At 42.8% G+C, this 18919-nt stretch overlaps 1 protein-coding gene across 1 annotated transcript in view; it reads left to right on the top strand.

Annotated features, from left to right (window-relative positions):
* Positions 1 to 18919, top strand: part of Actn2 (actinin alpha 2) — a 62141-nt gene that overhangs the window by 16774 nt on the left and 26448 nt on the right. Inside the window, exons 2-7 of the mRNA XM_046432007.2 lie at positions 6048 to 6162; positions 7146 to 7265; positions 7837 to 7923; positions 12614 to 12701; positions 14265 to 14343; positions 17041 to 17122. Of these exons, the coding sequence (XP_046287963.1) occupies positions 6048 to 6162; positions 7146 to 7265; positions 7837 to 7923; positions 12614 to 12701; positions 14265 to 14343; positions 17041 to 17122 (571 nt within the window). The remainder of the gene's footprint in view (positions 1 to 6047; positions 6163 to 7145; positions 7266 to 7836; positions 7924 to 12613; positions 12702 to 14264; positions 14344 to 17040; positions 17123 to 18919) is intronic.

Here is an 18919-nt window from a genome sequence, read left to right as displayed (position 1 = left end):
TGTTCTCAACAGTGGCATGTACACTGGTGATAAGTCTAAAGACGATAAAGACCTGGCAGCATTCTGGCTTCTTGGATCTGGACCTTCTTGTATCTCCTTTGTGTCTCTGCAGCATCATCGTCTTGATTGTGCTGATGAGCAAAGTGATTGAAGGTGGGCTGTGTCCCATGCTCAAGTAGGCTTACATGGTGCCTAGAGGTTGTCTGCATTTTTCTAAGTGATCTTGTCCTACCTGGAGTGACTTGATTCTCTTTCTGTTTAAAGCCCATAGCACCTTAAGTTTCTTTGAGTTGCCATTACTGCTCACTGTTCTTTTGTGTTTCTAAGTCTTATAATTCATCATACTGGTGAGCAAGCTGGTAGAGTAGGTCAACAGGAGATGTACTGACATGCACACTCCATACTAAGCTGGTCTCAAGGCCTGACTGCAGATTTAAGAGCCACTGTATAAACTGAGCTGTCTCAGTCCATGTTATCTAACAAGATCTTTAGAGATTAAGCAGAGATTTGTGGGCTGCCTGCAGTGTAGCTAGATGCCTGGTAATGTAAGTTATGAGAATGTTAGAGTCCAAGAACATCCTGGGAATTGATTGTAGTGCATGCAGGATCCTCCTACAATTTGGATATGCCTTTCTTTGATTAAATTTTTAAGATTTTATGTGAATAGTTGAAAGGTGTATTCACACATACCTGGGCACCTGAAGCCTCGAAGGTTTGGAATTCCATCTTCATTATGGTAAATGTTTTGTCATCATTGTGAGTTGCTTCTGGGTCCAGAGACTTCCTGGATGTTTGAGTAGAGACCAGCAGAAACACTGTGCTGGATGTGTTCTAAGATGGTAGGGTGTCTGAGTGTTTAAGTTTGAGGCTCTACTGTTGGTTTCTGATGTCACTCTGGATGGGCCTGTTGGTTGGGATTAGCAGTGCAGCATCTATGGGGATCACCCCTGCCATTCCTTGTGTCATATGTGCACAGGTAGGGCCTTTCTGGTGGGCAGAGGGGTGTGGAGTTTTATGGTTATCCAGGCAGCTCTGCTGGTAGCCATGTGGAAATCAGGAGCTTCTCCCCACTCAGGGGGTTAGGCCACCTGTGTCTGGGAGGGCAGTCTTCTCCTTTCTTAATGATAAGGTTGAAAACACATTTACTTTGGAGAAGCATCTCTGACCTTCCTCTCTGACCTTCACTGAAGATTCTGAATACATGGGCGGCTTTCCAGAACCCCCTTACTTTGCAATATTTATAATGAACCAGGAAAGTGATTAGAAGTGATCCTGGCAAATTGAGAATTTGTGAAGTAGAAAAGAAGACCCTATTACAGTGGTTGTTAAAAATAGAAAAGTAAAAGGAGCATTTTTGAGGAAATCGGTTTAATAGAATTGTGGTTTCTAATAGATGTTTGTGAGAGGTCTTCGTGCCCTGGGTTGTATTGACCAGCTGACTTCTGTATTTCTTCTCCTCTTGGTAACCTGTTGAATGATTTCACAATGCTAATCCTGGCAACAACTGTGTCCCCCGCCCCTTTTTTTTTAATAGCCACCAGAGTATCAGCATCCGGAGGACAAATCATTTCATGGTGTCAGAGTCAGAAATAGACTTTGAGTTCTGAGCCACAAGGGCAGGCTGCGCCAGGCTGTTCTTCCTTCTCCCTCTCAGGAACCCCGTGGTCCCACGCCACAGGGTGCAGGCCAGGAGGAATGTCAGTCAGGGCAGGCTCAGAACCGCTGAGTGGGCTGCTTGATTCCCTGTGGAAAGTAAATGATATGCACCTCAAAATCACAGATCACTTTACAGCCCCCAGCGTTTTGACCTGATGGATGGTGCAGTTTTGTGATTGTCAGGTTCTTCAGGCTGTCTTTCCCTGGCCTTTGTGCTACTGACCCCAGTTCATCTCATTCAGAAAAGATGAAATGTTTTCAGCTTAGGAAATGTGATCAGAATATTATATGTAATTATTATTAAAGAAAAACCTGGCTAAAGAAGAAGAAAGGACACTTTTAGACATGTTGCCAAAATTTTTACTTAGAGAACATGGAATGGTGACGATTATTCAGAATCATTCCAGGGTTAGAGCCTTCCTGCAGACAGAAGTAGGTGAACCAGAACTTTCGGAGGACCATGGTCAACCTTAGAGCTGATCTTTTGTCTCTGTACCCAGGTAATCTCTTTCAGGTGAAATTGTGCACATGTGTGATCAGAAAGGAATAATACAAATCATCACAAGTGTAACACATTTTTCTTAAATATCTTTTGCACCTTTTCCCTGTGGAATAGGTGGGATGCCAATGGTTTAATTAACATAAAAAGAGACCCAGTGTGAATGCACAGAAGCTGAACTACAGGCTGATCCCAGCTGGCTCAGTAAGGACACAGTGTTCTTTTTACTTTAAGCACATGTGCTGATTGTCCTGTTAAATAGTTTCACTTTGAGAAAGCAGTGGTCTCCTAGTGTCCATGGATTAAGGACTTAGCTTGTAAGTCCTTCGTGGAAGATGGAATGGCCTCTCCTGCCATTGACTGGGGCTGGCAGTTCTTGCTAGTGAATATTTTGGGAAACGCCTTCAGCTGATGTCCTTCTCAATCACTACATATGTGGGGGTGTGGGGTTTGAGGAACATTTTCTGGGCTTCTAGAGCACAGTAAGGAATACAACAGAGGCAGAGGCTGCTGATGGTCTGGGCTTCCTTCTGTCTTCTCAAATGAGAGCAAACTATTAAAATCACCATAGCATAGTCTTGACCTTGGCTCCACTTTTCTCCCTGTGCCTGGAGGGCTGCTGTCTGCATTTAGGCAAGGCTGTATAGGCTGTGGAGGCCAGTGACTCAGGGTTGTGATTTCTTATGTTTAGGAAGGAGATCCTTCTGTCTGCTCCAGTTGTCTGATGGGCATACACAGTGAGACAGTGTCTGCCACTGCACTTCTTTGCTCTCTGTGACTTGAAGACTCTTTCCTCAGCTTTGTCTTAGTTTCTTGGGAGGGACTAGAAACACCTGTCTTTCCTTGATGGGGATAGATGGTTCCCCTTCTTGGTCCTTTTTGTGTGTTTCTGAAACATTCTTATGCTTACACTTTTGATTTGCTAATGGCATTTGCATTTCTCAGTAGGTGCAGAGGAAGGGGGACTAGAGAAGCCGAGGAAGGTCTGAGTTGGAAAGCAAGGGAGGATGTTGGAAGGTCTCCCATGCACCTGGGCAGCTTCTGGGTTGGACTCTGGGCTGGGGAGACATTGGCCTCTTTCCTCGTCCATAGAGCACCAATTCCCTTAAGAAAATGGCAGTGTGGTTTGAATCAAGGAGACTGCCCCCCAATTCTGTGGACCCATGTTCGTTCTCATTTGCATTTTCATGGAATTAAAGATGCTATTCAAACAGCAAGTAAGTCCCCAAAGAAGCTTTCAGGTGATGTGTGGTCTTGTTGCCACTGTTGTTTCTGTCTCCTCCAAGTCCAAAGGCTTTTCACTGAACCTTCAGGTGGGGAAATGTATACCAACAGCCCCTCTAGGCCAAGGTAATTAAAACTGTAAATAGGATATGAAAATTAAACCTTCTAGTAAACTTAGGATTCCTTTTCAGAGTGCACAGGCCTCTTTGCAAGCAGTTATCTCAGAGCAGCTAGAGTCCTTATCCTGTGTATAAGTTGGTTAGTCACCACCTTTGTGGGCATTCAGGAGAAGTTCTTAAGGTGGGGAACTTCATTATGCTTAATTAAATCAAGTGACCTTTTAGACTGAATTTATTCTCTGGATTTGTACAACTGAATAATTACCCATGATGAATTTCCTTCATTGTCGCTACCTATAAAAGGTAGTGGCAGACAGACTTCCACAAAATTCTGTTGTGCAGGTCAAGAAACCGGTGTTGATTTTGTGAGCAGTGCTGGGGTTGTGGCCAGAAGAGCCTCTGATATGATTATTTCAAAGAGACTTAAATAAAGTATGGTGATTTTCACCAGCAATCTTAGCTGCTTTTAAAGTAGAATCTAAGTAAAAGCAACTGTGCATGTTCATTCATTGTATTTTATTTCTGCTAATAACTTCCTTTTTATTACAACCTGCTATCCTCTTGCCTTTCCCATAAGACCAGGTATATAATCAGTCTCGATATTGTCAATTCATAAAACAAACAAAAAACACCCAGTAAGTAGTTTTGCTTATGGAAAACAGAGCCTGTTTTTCCACTGTAAGAACTCGGTGATCTGGAAATAATGCAGGTGTCCATCCATAGGGAGCCTGTTACATGAAATGTGTTAACAGTAGTGTGGGATACGAGGCAGCTGCAGATAGGAGCCATCTGTACTGATGATAATGGAACAGTCTCCACACCATACTTTTAAGTGGATAAAAACAAGATGCAATACTATATTTGAAGGGACTCAAAACGTGTATGTGCACAGATAGCATAGGAAGGCTATAGAAGCAATGGGTGCCCTTTGCTCTCTCTGGGGCACTAGGTTGCTGGGGAACAAGGGTAAGAGGAAGGATTTTCACTTTTAATACCCTTCTGTTCCACTTGAGATTTGAACCAATAAAATGTTTTATCTATGCAGAAAGTAAATGCATAAAATTAGTATTTAAACAAATAAGATTACTGTAAGCCTCCACCACTTATCTTCAGAAAATAGCCTTTGCTCTCTAGAACAGTGCTGTCCAGTAGAATTTTCTGTGATGGTGGGAATATTCTATAGCTAAACTACCCCACAAGTGACCCTTGAAGGCTTGAAAGATGGCTTGTGCAACATGGGGCTACATTTTTAATTTCATTTCATTTTAATTAATTAAAATTTGCATAGCCACTTGTGAGCACCTGCCACATTGATTGGGGGTGAATCTGGAGCATCTCCCTTGCTTAGACTCAATTAAAGCTCTGATGTGTCTCAGGAAACTCACTCCATTAGGCTCTCAGGGCAAAGTTTATTACTATAAACTCAAGAAAATGCCTACATTTTCTTTTTGCCCTTGAATTGAACATTACCACATATTTCTTGAAATGAATGACTATTAGATTTGAAAACCTCTTTATTACCTAGGAAAGTCATTTTTGTGAACACTTTTGACTTTTCCTTATCTTACTTGGAAGCAGCCTGTTTTTTAAGAGGTTGATTTTTCTCTTCTTGAGCAGAGAACCCTATTTATTTTCCCTCCCTTCTTCCCCCAAGCTTAGTGTGCCAGGCACTTTGTTCCTGTGCCTAGCAGCTGTCAGGAGACAAGGGGACAGTTTGCATTCTTAGCCAGCAGCTGCTAGAAGCATTCCTAATCTGGTTTTGGCAGGAAATAGTACACAAGTTGAAGCCAAGTTAAAAGAAACTGAAAAATAAACAGAATGACTTTGGATACCCCCAATATATAGTCCATTTTCTGCTGCAGATTACCCTGGTAATTGTTAACATGACTGGACTGGAAGCCCTTCTCGGGCAGGGCTCTTCTAGTCATGTTTGAAGTCTGGGATCTAGCTCAGGCCTGGGATATGCTCCTAGAAGGAGTACTGTTACTTTTTAAATGATAAGCTGTACTACAAATTCATTTAATTGAGTTAAGAGCTTTAAACTATTGTTTATCCAAGATAAACTGTTTGTTCATAATTAGTGACTATGGTTATCTCCTCCCCTCTCCTTTCTGTCGCACAATGTTGCCTACCGTCTGCTCTAAAGAAAAACATTTGAACATTACTTCAATATTATTTATGCATCTATTCTGCAAGCAAGCTTATTTTTGCTGTATACAGGAATAAAGCACATCCCAATTTAGTCCCTTTCTTACAAAGAAAGAGATTTTTCAAGGTGAAGGTGTAGGTATAAACAGGGGCCTTTTTGACCTGAGGCAGAAAATCCTCAAGTTGGAATAGCAAATAAATGAGTTGTTGTCCATAAGGAAGAAATTTTACTAAAATCTTACTCTTGGGTTTCTAGTTCTTTTCAATAAATTCTTTGTTTTGTGAAAGGCCTGGACCCTGCAGACTCTTGGGCCCTCTGAGGTGTGGCGGATGTGGAATGTCATCCACAAGGAGGGGTCTGCTAGTGGCCTGTGCTCAGCTGTGTCTGATTTTCGTTGCAGACCTTCACAGCCTGGTGCAACTCCCACCTGCGGAAAGCCGGCACTCAGATTGAAAATATCGAGGAGGACTTCAGGAATGGCCTCAAGCTCATGCTGCTTTTGGAAGTCATCTCAGGTTGGTGTACACACCCCAGTCCTATACTTTAATGTGCAGTCACTAGGTAAGCATCTCTTTTAAAAGATGATCACAGCAGAAGTTTCCTTTGAACTTGGCTGGGCAAGAACATGGTATTCTGGCAAAGGAACCTTTCCAAAGAGCAATCTGCCTGAAGTAATTTTTTGTTGTTGTTGTTCAAAAAAAGGAGAGAATTCTGTTTAAAATGGACTGATTAAAATAATGTTTATGCAATCCTCCCTGAAATAAAGTAAGAGAAGAAAAATGACATTTATGTGACTGCCCTCTCCCTTCTAGTCCAGCTAGCATGCATTCCAGAAGTCATGTCCTAGCCAGAACACCCATATGTATGTTAGCATGGCTCTGAACGTGTGGGTTGAGATCCCATGCATCTGATTGCCTAGTTTCACTTGGCTGGTCTAGACTTGGACTAGACGGAGCACCCTTGGAGTGGTGTGACTGGGAAGGAGGATGGCAAGTCTGCCCTGGTCTATATATCTTCATAACCAGGTGTCTAAGGCGAGTCCTGGCAGCCACCTCTGAGATTTGAACTAGGCCACCCAACTTCCTCTAACAGCTAGCCAGCAACTGCGAATGCTCTAGGGACACGAATCGGCCTCTCTCTTTACACATGTGAAGGTTGGCTTATAGGCCAAACAAGACTCTTCCAGCAGATCCTTAATACTATACGACTCCCTGCTGGTCTACTTAGCTTTGGGCCAGCGTTTCCTCTACCCTGTAATTTAGAGAATCTGGGAAAGTGTCACACACACTCAAGTGATCATTTCTGCTTAAGGAATGCCTGGACTCTGCATTTTGGCATCTTGGGGTTTTTTGTTTGTTTTTTGAGATGGGGCCTCACTATGTTGCCCAGGCTGGTCTTAAGGCCCTGGGCTCAAATGATCCTCAGGGCTCTGAGTTTGGGCATCTTCATTCTGCACCAAGGGTAACTCTGGCCCCATTGTGCTCCCTTCATCCTACAGGGGAAAGGCTGCCCAAACCTGACCGGGGCAAAATGCGGTTCCACAAGATTGCGAACGTCAATAAGGCTTTGGATTACATAGCCAGCAAAGGGGTGAAACTGGTGTCCATCGGGGCTGAAGGTGAGAGGGCCTGGGCCCTTCCTGCCACTGACCTCAGTGTGAATTCTCTCTTCCCTCCCACAGTGTTAGAGTCAAATATAGCATCACATCTTCTTCAAACCCATTACAGGAGTGAGAAAGAATCTACACATCCCTATTACTCATAATGAGAACTAATTACTAGGAAGGACGTGGCCTCCTGGTTCTCATTGGGAGATTGGGAATCTACAGAGTCCAGCAGGAGCTAGGACTGGCGGCACCTCATTACACACAGCCTAGAAGAAGGATCTGGTGGAGATGAGGCTGTATTCCCTGAATTTGATGATTTTTAAACCTTAGTTTGTATAGTTGTAAAGCTTTGGAAACTCCTGAGGGTTTTTCATGATAACGTATGCAAGCTTTGTATTTATTATTAACACAGAATTCATTTAAACTGGAGACACTTGGTAATGAATACCACTTTTATGATCAGAAACACTGTGATGCTTATAAAGCATATGCTGGTTTTTCCATATGAATGTTTCCCTTTAGCTCTGAAGGATTGAGCTGTGTCCTGAATGGGTTCTCTTGTTGACTTTCTTCTCACCTGCAGAGATTGTTGACGGCAATGTGAAGATGACCCTGGGTATGATCTGGACCATCATCCTTCGCTTTGCCATTCAGGACATTTCAGTTGAAGGTAAACTGTGGCTAGAAAAAAAATGTGGCTAAAAGTCTAGACCTGTATGGTGGGAATCCAGGTTGCAGATTAAAATTCAAATAGGATACATTCAATAGTCACATGGGTGAATGAAGGGCATGTATGTTGCATTTTCGTCAGTTTTATATTTGTGTGGGGAAAGACCCTGGCAGTACTATTCTGCTCAGGGGGGTGGAATCATTTTGGAAAAAGATGAGCACATGTTCGTTGCAGAATTTTTTTTAAATGAGCATTTGTTGATCTTTTTTTTACTATTTATTCTAGTAAAATCACAATGATGGCAGAGTTCTGCTTGGTTTTTTGTGTGTGTGTGTGTGTGTGTGCTGGGGATTGACCCCAGTGTCTTGCACATACTAAGCTAGGGCTCTATCACTGGGCCACACTCCCAGTCCCTGGTGGCAGAGTTCTTCAAGCTTATACCTGTTAACACTATTTTTTTAGGTGAAAAAAAAAATTACAGTTGTGTTTGTTATCTTCGTCTCTCCTTCCCTCTCTCACTTTACCCCTCCCCCTTTCTTTCTTTGAATAAAACCTATTGTCACTGTCTTTGGCCTAAGAGCCATTTATCGTTATAATATCATCTTAATCCTTGGTACTGCCACGGAAGGTTGAAATCTTTAGTATCTTACCCTCTCAAAGAACTTGATAAATTGATTATTGTTGAAAAATCAAGTGTCACACATATACACACACACATAAACCAAAAGTAATTGGAAAAGATTATTTGAAATGACTAGTTTGTGCTATCTTTATGAAATATGTTAAATGTAGCTTTTTGAAAGAGAAGGCTTGAATTGAAATTTAACTAATACTTGAACATTTTTGTGTATATTTCTTTGTATATAATTTTGTGCAGTACCAATGACAAAAATACGGTGTCATAATAAAACCAGGTTTGTTGATCTTTCAGTCATGGGCTCAAAGAATTTATTCATCTCTAATATGACCTTGGAAAATAATGAATGAAAATAGGAAAAAAAATGATTGTTGTTAATGCCGACTCTGGGTCTTAATCAAAAGGTTCTGGAAGCAGTAAGTTCGTTTTTCTAAAAATTATACCATTCCCTTGGAATATTTTCTTCCTAACATCCGTGCTTTTACTGCATTATTTGAAGTTGGGGGCTGGGGAGAAACAGTAATCAAAGCTTTCTGAATTGGGATGTTTTGAAATTCCAAGTATAGATTTTTAGAATGTCATTTTATAAATGGCAATTTGGGGAATTACTTGATTAAGAACTTTTGAAAATGGAAAGATTAGTATTATTTTTAAAGCTGCTTTGTTAGGTTTCTTGTGTTTTATTAACTGTCTTTTCTCAGTTTCCATTTCATTATTTCTTTTCTAGTTTTGGTGACTTAGTGATTTTTGTCATTTTTTTACATCAACTCATGGTCTTGTTTTTACATGGTAATTGCATGTATTTAGGACCTATCTAATAGGGCTTTAAATAAATTTGGTCATATTTATGTGTAAGCACATTTTCCTGTAAATGTTTGGGTTTCTGAATTTACAACAGATGTTTATTTCAGTATGTAGTAAACAGTATCTTAAAGTGTCCTATTCACTACTTGTTAATTTAAAAAGTTATGATTAATATGAAAAAAAAAAGAAAAATCAAGTGTCAAACTGAGATTCCTAAAATTAGCACTTAGCCTTTTTAGCCTTTAAACCACAACATATATGATGGCAGAGTGTGGTTGTACCCCCAGCTCTGTGATCTCACGGAGAACCAGGGGCCTGGTGGTGAGGGAGGCATTGTCTGCCATTCTGCCCAACCCAGACTTACAAAGACTTAAAACAAAACAAAACAAAACAAAACAAAACAAAAAAACAAACAAACCTTAAGAACCAGCAGTTTCCCAGTGACCTGATGCCTGCAGTGCTTGTCCTTAAGGCAATTTTAATTCACTTAGATTATTTCTTTTTAGCACCAGAGACCCATTTATGTCATCTAAAATCAAACTAGGATATAATGACAATAAAACCTCAATTCAGGTTCAGGAATGACCACCAGCCAGGGTTGATAAATAGCCTGAATTTGAAAACTTCTACATGAGGTATTTTATCATAAAGTATATTCCTTCGCTGATGAAAACAAGACATTTCCTAAAAGTTTTTGCTTTATTAAAAACATTATTTGGTGATAATTTTGTCAGGTATTATATACTTTTAAAATTTAAATGTTTAAACAGTTGAACCTACTCTAAAAACCAATTATTATTTTTAAACATCTTGTTCACACTGTTGGAATATCTGGGCTCGCAAATTCTTTTTTGTTTGTTTGTTTGTTTGATGGGAGAGGGTATGCATTCGACTGCTGAGCCTCATCCCCAGCCCTATTTTGTATTTTATTTAGAGATGGGGTTCACTGAGTTGCTTAGTAGCTCGCATTGCTGAGGCTGGCTTTGAACTTGCCATCTTCCTGCCTCAGCCTCCCAAGCCACTGGGATTACAGCCGTGTGCAACTGTGCCCAGCCGCAAATTCTTTTTCACCAAATATTTTAGGGTGACTTTAACCTCAGATGTTTTTCTGATTGATTACCAATTTTAAACTCATTATAATATGAATTTAAAACTTAATTTTATTTCAGGTGAATGGTATGTTCCACTAGAATTTTCCCAAAATAATTATTTACATGCCCCAAATAATATAGTCAAATCACAGGGTTTTTTTTGTGTCTTTGGCACCAGGGATTGAATCCAGGGACACTCAACCACTGAACCACATCCCCAGCTCTTATTATTTTTTTATTTTGAGATGGGTCCTCACTTAAGTTGCTTAGGGCCTCACTAAATTGCTGAGGTGACTTTGAATTTGCAATACTTCTGCTTCAGCCCCCTGAGCTGCTGAGATTACAAATCAGTTTTTTATAAAATGCTAAAATAAAAGAATACAGTAATATGCTCTTCACAAGATTAAGAATTGAACATTAAAAAGTAGTCATTTCATGCTGGGTGCTGTGGTGCATGCCTATAATCCCAGCAGCTTGGGAGGCTGAGGCAGGAGGATCATGAGTTCAAAGCTAGCCCCTGAAACCTAGCAAGACCCTGTCTCAAAAAAAAAAAAAAATAGGGTGGGGATGTGGCTCAGTGGTCAAGTGCCCCTGGGTTCAATCTTGGTACCAATAAATAAATAAATAAATAAATAAAAATAAAAATAAAAAGTAGTCATTTCATGAGCGGAGTACCTAAGTCCCTTCCAGGAGATGTTCTTCAGTATACAACACAGCGCGTAATATTGGTTTGCTAACATTTTGTCTTAGTTTTATGAAGTAATTTTTAATTTCAGTAAGTCTGTGGAAAATCATCTTTGTTTTTAATGATATATTTTAGATAGAAAAAGATACTGTTATTAGAACTAAATTTTGGAGGGAGCCAGTTTTTTTCAACAGAATGATGGGTGGCCTCTTCCAAGAAAGTAAAGGAGAGGTAGGGGTCGGAAGATGCCAGCACTCGTCCACAGCAGAAGTGCCAGAGATTGCTGGGGATGCCTGGCAGGGCAAGGGACGCAGCAGGGGTGTCTGAGGAACTCCAGCCTCCTGGAGTTCTGGGCATGAAGGGCAGGGTGGAGGCGTGGTGAGGCACACGCTCGCTGTGTGGTCCTGAGGTTGGTGAGGCTGGGGCCTTCTCCACTCCCATCTCCCCCTCATCGTCACTTCCTGGAGCTGCTGTGGGGAAGTGGCTTGGGTGTCACAGTGGGCAAGCATGGCTCATGCAGGGAGTGCTGCTGGTGAACCAGTGGCCTGTCCTGTTGTGCCCTCAGGTGGTCATCAGCACATCATCATGGCTGCCATGGGTGCTGACAGGTTTTATAACTTAGTCAAAACTCAAGTGACCAAACTGGACATTTACCAGTAACACTCTGGATTATAAAATCACTGGGAGTAAATTTAAAACATAGTGGTCTCTGAGAATTCCCTTTACCTAAGAGCATGGATTATAAACGAGACGGATAGGTTAGTTGTTCTGTAAGTTTGTGGGAGTTGCGTTTCAGATTGCTTCATTTATTTATGCTTTTTGGAATTGTATGCATAAACATTCGGCCAATGCAGAGATTTAGGTGGCCCCATCAGACTCCCTTCCCCAAAGATTGTTCCCACATCTAGCTTTCCTGGTATTTAAAGGATGCAGTCACTTGAGAAGCAGGGGTTGGCCTGCGGCATCCTAGTCTCCACAACCTGCCTTTTCACATTGGACAGTCTCCAGTCCAGAGTAATTGACATCCCCGGTGTGCAAGGGACCACCAACATGCTGCGTGGGGTCAAGGGGAAGGTCCCCTCTGTGTATTCAGTCGGAGGGAAGGCTAGCATCTTGCTGAGCGGAGCCTGCTTGTCGTCTCACCTAGCAGGAACCCCACATATTTTTTCAATTATCTTAATTTAATTTTAAAGAGGGTAGGTTATCAGTCACCCTGAAGTCTGGCTTTGGTGTTTTTTTATGCTATAATCTTTGGTCACTCTTGCATTATCCTTTTGAAGACTCTTACAAGTCTTCAGAAGCTTGTCCCTAGGATTGGGGTTCCAGCTTCATCTGCTAGCAGAGACTGGGAGAAGAACTGCTTTGTTGGTGAATGGCCTCCTGGAAGGTCTCTTACAAAAGCAAGTAGGAGCTGAGTGAACTAAACAATGAGTCCTTCCTATGGACATTTTTTTTCCTTGACTGTTGTTACAGAAACATCTGCCAAAGAAGGGCTGCTGCTTTGGTGTCAGAGGAAAACAGCTCCTTATAGAAATGTGAACATTCAGAACTTCCACACCAGGTAAGCACAGGGCCTCGATCTTTCCCTGCTCACTGGAATCCACTGCGGCTGGGAGAAACCATGTTTGTTTACTTTGGGGTTTCCCTCCTCCTGCCTGGAGTTTGTGTATGGAGGAAAACCACGGTATAGAACTCTAGATGCTCAGGCTCTCCCAGGGGAAAAGGTTCAGTGGAGGTGTGGGATGCTCAAAAGGCAGCCTTGTTTACAACCAAAGGGCCAGCAGTGCAGGAATTTGGGGCACGAGAATGCGCTTCAGTTTGGCTTCACCTGCTGCTGGGAGAAGGCAGTAGGATTGGTGGTCACTTGTCAGTGACAGGTGAGACCCTGGTAGACTTGGTGCACCCTGATCCCTCAGGCCTTGTCATCAGCTTTGCTCCTCCAAGATTCAAAAGAAGAAGGAAAATCACTTCTGAAAAATCACAGGGAATGAGATGAGTGAAGTGCTGACATAACCTGTGATCAGGATTCATGCTTGCTGCGGTCTTCTCTCTCTTGCATATTTGTCATCACGTGGACATGGAGATTTGGTTGTATACTTACCCTTCAGAGTGGGGTTACTCTCAAATACAAATGGGTCTGTGGATAGTGGGAGAGAGGAAGGACCAAGATGGGCCACAAGGACTGATTGGGAGGTTCTTATAGCTCAACAGATATCTTGAGAGTGCATGCCTGGTATGAGCACTGAGCCACCCAGGCCTTCGGAGCACAGAAGGGGAAATGCTGCCATGTCCCCACTGGATGCTGTTTGGCAGATGATAGGAGCCAGGCAGGGCTGGGGCCTTTTGCCAGAGCCCCAGACTTGCTTCCACTCACCTTCTTGCTTGTTTTCCACTGACCCTAGGTTGTCACAAGCCCTTCAGCAACAAGGCCTGGAGGCTCCCACCAGAGTCTCCTTCCACTCCCAAACTTTTGGGCACAGAGCTCTGTACCTTGCCAGACTTCACCGACCCTGCTGTCACCTGCACATGCCAAGCTTGGCATTGACTAAGGAGTGATCAGTGCTGGTGTCTATGGGAAATAGCCTGGAAATCAAAATCTGCCCTGTTCCTTGTGTGTCCCCTTGCCTACATGCCTTTGCCTTAGAAAATAAAGGAAAGAAAGAAATGCACAGGAACAAATGGTGGCTTTTGAAGTGTCCCTGAACTCAGTGGGAAGGTCCCTGGGCATGTTCGGAGTAGAGTTTCTCAGGGGTTTTTATTTGGCAGCCCAAGGGTAAGGACCAAAGTGGAGAATGAGGAGAGGAGGAAATCTGGGACAGGAAGGGCAGGCACAGCACAAAGGCATCATCCTCCTGCCATGGTCTGTGCCATGGAAACAAGGCAGGACCCTGGCAAGTCCTTGTCATTGAAAACGGAAAGGAGAGGACCAAGAGGTGGCAGTGTTTACTGCCCCCAGGAAGAAGATGGGCATGCAAGGGACCACCAACCTGCTGGGTAGGGTCAAGGGGAAGGTCCCTTCGGTGTATTCAGTCGGAGGGAAGGCCAGCATCTTGCTGAGCGGAGCCTGCTTGTTGCTTTTTCTCCTTTAACCATGTTCCTCTTCTCCCCCATGTTGGTTGTGAAGCTGGAAAGATGGCCTTGGACTCTGTGCCCTCATCCACAGACACCGGCCTGACCTCATTGACTACTCAAAGCTTAACAAGGTCATTCTGGGTTGGCCCAGCATGCAGTGTCCCCTCCCTTTTGCTCAGCATGTGGTTCTGAGAATGAGCACATCAGCACTAACTAGAACAGACCCAGTGCTGCCACAAAACCCTCCCTGGACAAGCATGCCCTCCCAGCTAGCCTTCCTGGGAGGCCGTGGACAGCAGCCAGGAGCATGCTCATCTGCCATGGAGGACGACACCAAAAGCCAGGCCAGGCCTCCAGGCCCCCACCAAAATACAGCTGATGATTGGTTGGACTTCCTGGGAAGGTGTCATCCATGTTTCTTAAAGATTTTATGTTCCTGGAGTATAAAAATGAGCATTGAAGCCCATAAATATATATTTCTTTTGGCAAGGGACTTTCAAATACTCCAAGCCTTTTAAAATTCCCTTTGCCTTCTGAGAATTTAGTGGCAGGAATATTTACTCAATTAATTAACTTGTTTCTTGCACAAAGGATACTTCCTATCTCACTATTGATACATGATATTAGTTAGAAAAGTTTTGGGATTTTTGTTTTGTTTCGTTTTGCTTGTTTTAGACAATTGGACTTAGAAAACTAATTCTCTCTTTGAGCTTAAAGTTTAGTGTGTCTAAGTTGTAGGTTCCTTTTCTAAATCATTCTTTAAGAACAGTTTGCAGTGTGACTGGCAATGCTAAAAGAAGTCAGGGCCCTGTCCAGATGCATGGTGTGTGCTGCTTTAGAAGTAACTACTGGGGGCTAGCGTGGCCACCCCTGCTGGCCACTCCCAGCGGAAGTCCCAGCCCATGTCTCCCTGGGTGCTGGTGTGCTTAGCTGGGTGCTTGTGTTTGGGTGTGGAATCTGCCCTGCTGCATGCTGTACTCACCTGTGTGGCACAGATGGTCGTCGGAAGGGTCCTTGCTTCCCACATCTTGTTAGTTATTGCTTGCCCACCCACCCTTACCCCAGCCTATCTCCATGGACTCAGGGAAGCACATGGGGAGTTCACTTACATCCTGGATTCAGACTACAGTGCTGTAGTGGAAAATGGAGCTTCCCCCAGCTCCTCAATGTGCATATTACCCCAAGTTCCCTTGACACATTTTAATCATATGGACAATGTACATTTTTCCCATAAATCTCTGTTGCATTAGCAAAATGAAGAAACTGTACTAGACTCAGTTGTACTAGATAGGCTCATTATAAACTAGCATTTTATAATGGTTAGTGTTTGTTACGAAAGGTCCATAGACCTGTGGTGGTTGGCTATTTGCAATGGATGGAAAGTGATAGTAAATGACGGCAGCTAATCCTTTACATGGTGTGAGATCAGAGCCTGTTAGATATGTATGCATATGTGTACTCACATGTATGTGTGTAGATACAATCACACACTTTTCTTCATGCCTTACTCTAAAGTTGGTGCTCTTAGGAAACTCAAATGGCCTGCGGCCATTTGGACAATAGCTGAGCTAACTACTCAACTGCTGCATGTTCTCTCTTTATGTTACAGTCCAGATGAGACAGATTTTACAGTCTCAGAGTCATTACTCTGTTTTTGGTGTCAAAACCTTAAGTCTTAAATAATTTTTGGAAAAAGAAAGAAACTTGTATGCTCTAGTTGGCTTCATAAGCACATCCATACCATATGATGGTGAAATTCACTACATGGATCTGCTGTCAGTCAAGTACTTACACACTGTATTAAAACCATACTTAGTTAACTTACTTTTTTGCCTAAAATAATGATCTACTGTATGGGACCCGGAAGCTGATATGTGTTTTTAAACTCGCACTTTTCAATTATCTTATTTAAATGATTGTGCTCATCGCAAAGCGTCACAGTTCCTAAAATGTTCAAACAGCTTTGCTGTTAAAATTGATGACAATCATTCTTGCGTAATTGGGTAACAGCACTACTTTTCATTTTGATTTTTCTATTTTACCCCCATCCATTTCAGACATATAAGTTAATTCCTTAATAGATCAGAACAATACCTCAAGTCTTTTAGTTTTTTAGTGTTTCAGTTCTGCACCTGAGATTAAATTTATTTTGTAATACATATTTAACCAATTTCACAATGAAAGATATATGTAGTCTTTAGAAAACATGTCTTCACAAATTCACAGTTTTTAAGATTTTGTACTTTTTTTAGGATTTGACTTCACGAAAACATGATTTTTGTTCTTCACAGCTGCCTGTAGCCTCTTTTGTGAACTTAGAGTCTCAGCCAGCTCCACCTCCTGCAGCCCTCACCCCTCTGCCCTCCACCAGTCACCCCTCCGCCCTCACCCCTCTGCATTCCGCTCTCACCCCCACCCCTTCTCTAATTTTTCAAACGAACCTGTTAGAATAAACTTTCTCCAAGACGACTCTGCAGATCTGGAAGATGTGTCTTCCATGGTTCCTTTGAGCAAGATGGAAATTGTGTGGCTCGCAGGCTGGAACACATGCTCTGAAGTGCCATTCATTCTTCTCAGTGGGGAGATTCCTGACAGCCTGTCCCTTGTGCTTGCGCGGTGTGCAGTGCAGTGTGCATGGGTCCTGTGGTTTCTGTGACTTCGCTGTTTCTTGCTGTGTTCAAGGCAGTGGGGGAAAGGCGAGAGGGACAGTCCTGTAGGGTAGAGTCATGTGTGGGTGGTGCAGCCCTCCCCAAGGTGAGGGGAGAAGAGGCGCTGTCCCTGAGTTCTGCTTCAGTATTTTAAAGAGCTGGCTGTGTTGTTTTGTGCAGGATGACCCCATAGGAAACATTAACCTGGCCATGGAGATCGCAGAGAAGCACTTGGACATCCCCAAGATGCTGGATGCTGAAGGTGAGCTGGGAGTGTGTCCGCTGAGTTCTAGAGAACCCCTGGATTCTAGTGCAATGGCTCTGCAAGGGACCTTGCAGAGCTTTTGCTAAGTTACATTGAAGTTCTTGTGATTCCTGACAGACTTCTCTTCCTAGACACATGAGTATTAGAGTTTTACATTTAACTTGTTCATATGTATGTATTTAAACCCTGCTCAAAAACAAGCCAGCATAATTACAGTGAAAGGATTTGGCACAAAGTTCAGCTTTAGCTCAGAAAACAGAATGCTTTGGTTTATCATTTTAAAAAAAAGACTTTCTGCATTTATTTTTTTCCAACAACATAATGCATTTTCCTTAACCACATAGAGATAAGTTTAGCAAATAAATCTCTCTGTGACATAAGTGGGGCAGGGGGAACCCTTCCTTGTAACTAACTAGAAGTTGCAGAACTAAGTATGGAGCATTCAGCCATCAGTTTACCAGCCAGACCTTCACATCTCATTTTTAACTAAACTAAATTGTTTTATTGAATCTGGGACAACTTCTGTACATGGTGAGTTCATGTAAGCTGTGCCTGTGGCACCTCTTTCCAGAACAAACTTGAGGAAACTTCATTTTGTCCATCCGCGGGTCACCTACTGCTCAGAAGACACTGACCAGGCTCTTAGAATGAGAAAGGCCCTCTGCTGGGTACCTGGAGGCGAGGGAGAAGTTCAAGCCACAGAGTCATACTCAGATTTCACTTTGTTGTTATTATTTTATTCCCTAATGGTCCATTGCTTTGGAAAAGTAAGGAACTTGATTACAGTTAATAGCAGCCTTCCATTTTTCCTTATTTTGGTGATTGTTAGGGCTGCTACAAGAAGTAACCACAAACTGAGTGGCTTAAAACAAGGAGAGATTCTTCCTATTAATAACTCTGGAGTCTGTAAGTCTGAAATCAAGGTGTTGGTGGGATCCCCAGACAGTCCTTGGCTTGTGGCAATGTCAGCCCAGTCCCTGCCTTGGTCTTCACATGGCCTTCTCCTGTGTCTGTCCTTGTATAAGGACACTTGTTGGAGTCAGGCCCTCCCAGCTGCAGCATGCTCTTACCTTCCTTGGATCCCATCTGCAGAGACTCTCCTTCCAAACAAGGTCACGTTTGTGATGCTGGAGGGTAGGTCTTCAGCATGTCTTTTGGGGTGACATACTTCAACCCATGATTGTGGTCTTTCAATCAGGACTTCACTGTTGCCCACTTATTAAACTCATTTCTGGTGCTAACACTTGAATGCACTTTTCAGAATTTTACTTAGTTTTTCTAAAATTCTTCAGAGGTAGAGAGTCAATATAACAATGAAGTAAGACAGCAGATTTCTTTCTGCTCTTTGTCCCTCTGCCCTCTCCAAAATAAGTTCCTCTTTGTGTGGTTTCTCCTTTGGCTTCTCCTGTGAGAATAATTACCTGGAATTCCTGAGGTAATAGCCAGGACACATCAGCAAAGCCACCTTCTGGCTCAATGATGCCTCCCTGGCACTCTGAATTGAGGCAGGTCTCAGTTCTGCTCATCACTGACCAGTTGTTGGTTCTGGCACTGCCCTTGCTCTGGGCCTGCCCACACTCTCTCTTGCTTCTTGTCTTGGTCTCTGGATCCTGGCCTGGGTATCTGTCCACTTCATGTGTCCCTTGTGGCTGATGGGAAAGGTGCCACTGTAGTCTTTTTCCTCATCATCTTTCATTCCTTTTTTCCACCTTTCCTTTCTAATGGATCAGAAGAACGCTCCTGCGTTATTGTCCTTACGGAGTATTACTCAGGGTCTCTGCAGGCCAGCAGTGT

Source organism: Marmota monax, unplaced genomic scaffold (genome assembly GCF_021218885.2).
Source record: "Marmota monax isolate L192 unplaced genomic scaffold, Marmota_monax_Labrador192_F-V1.1 WCK01_AAM20220418_F8-fsc00071, whole genome shotgun sequence".
Lineage (NCBI taxonomy): Eukaryota > Metazoa > Chordata > Mammalia > Rodentia > Sciuridae > Marmota > Marmota monax.
Note: the sequence above shows the minus strand (reverse complement) of the source record. Positions and strands in the feature narration are given on the sequence as shown.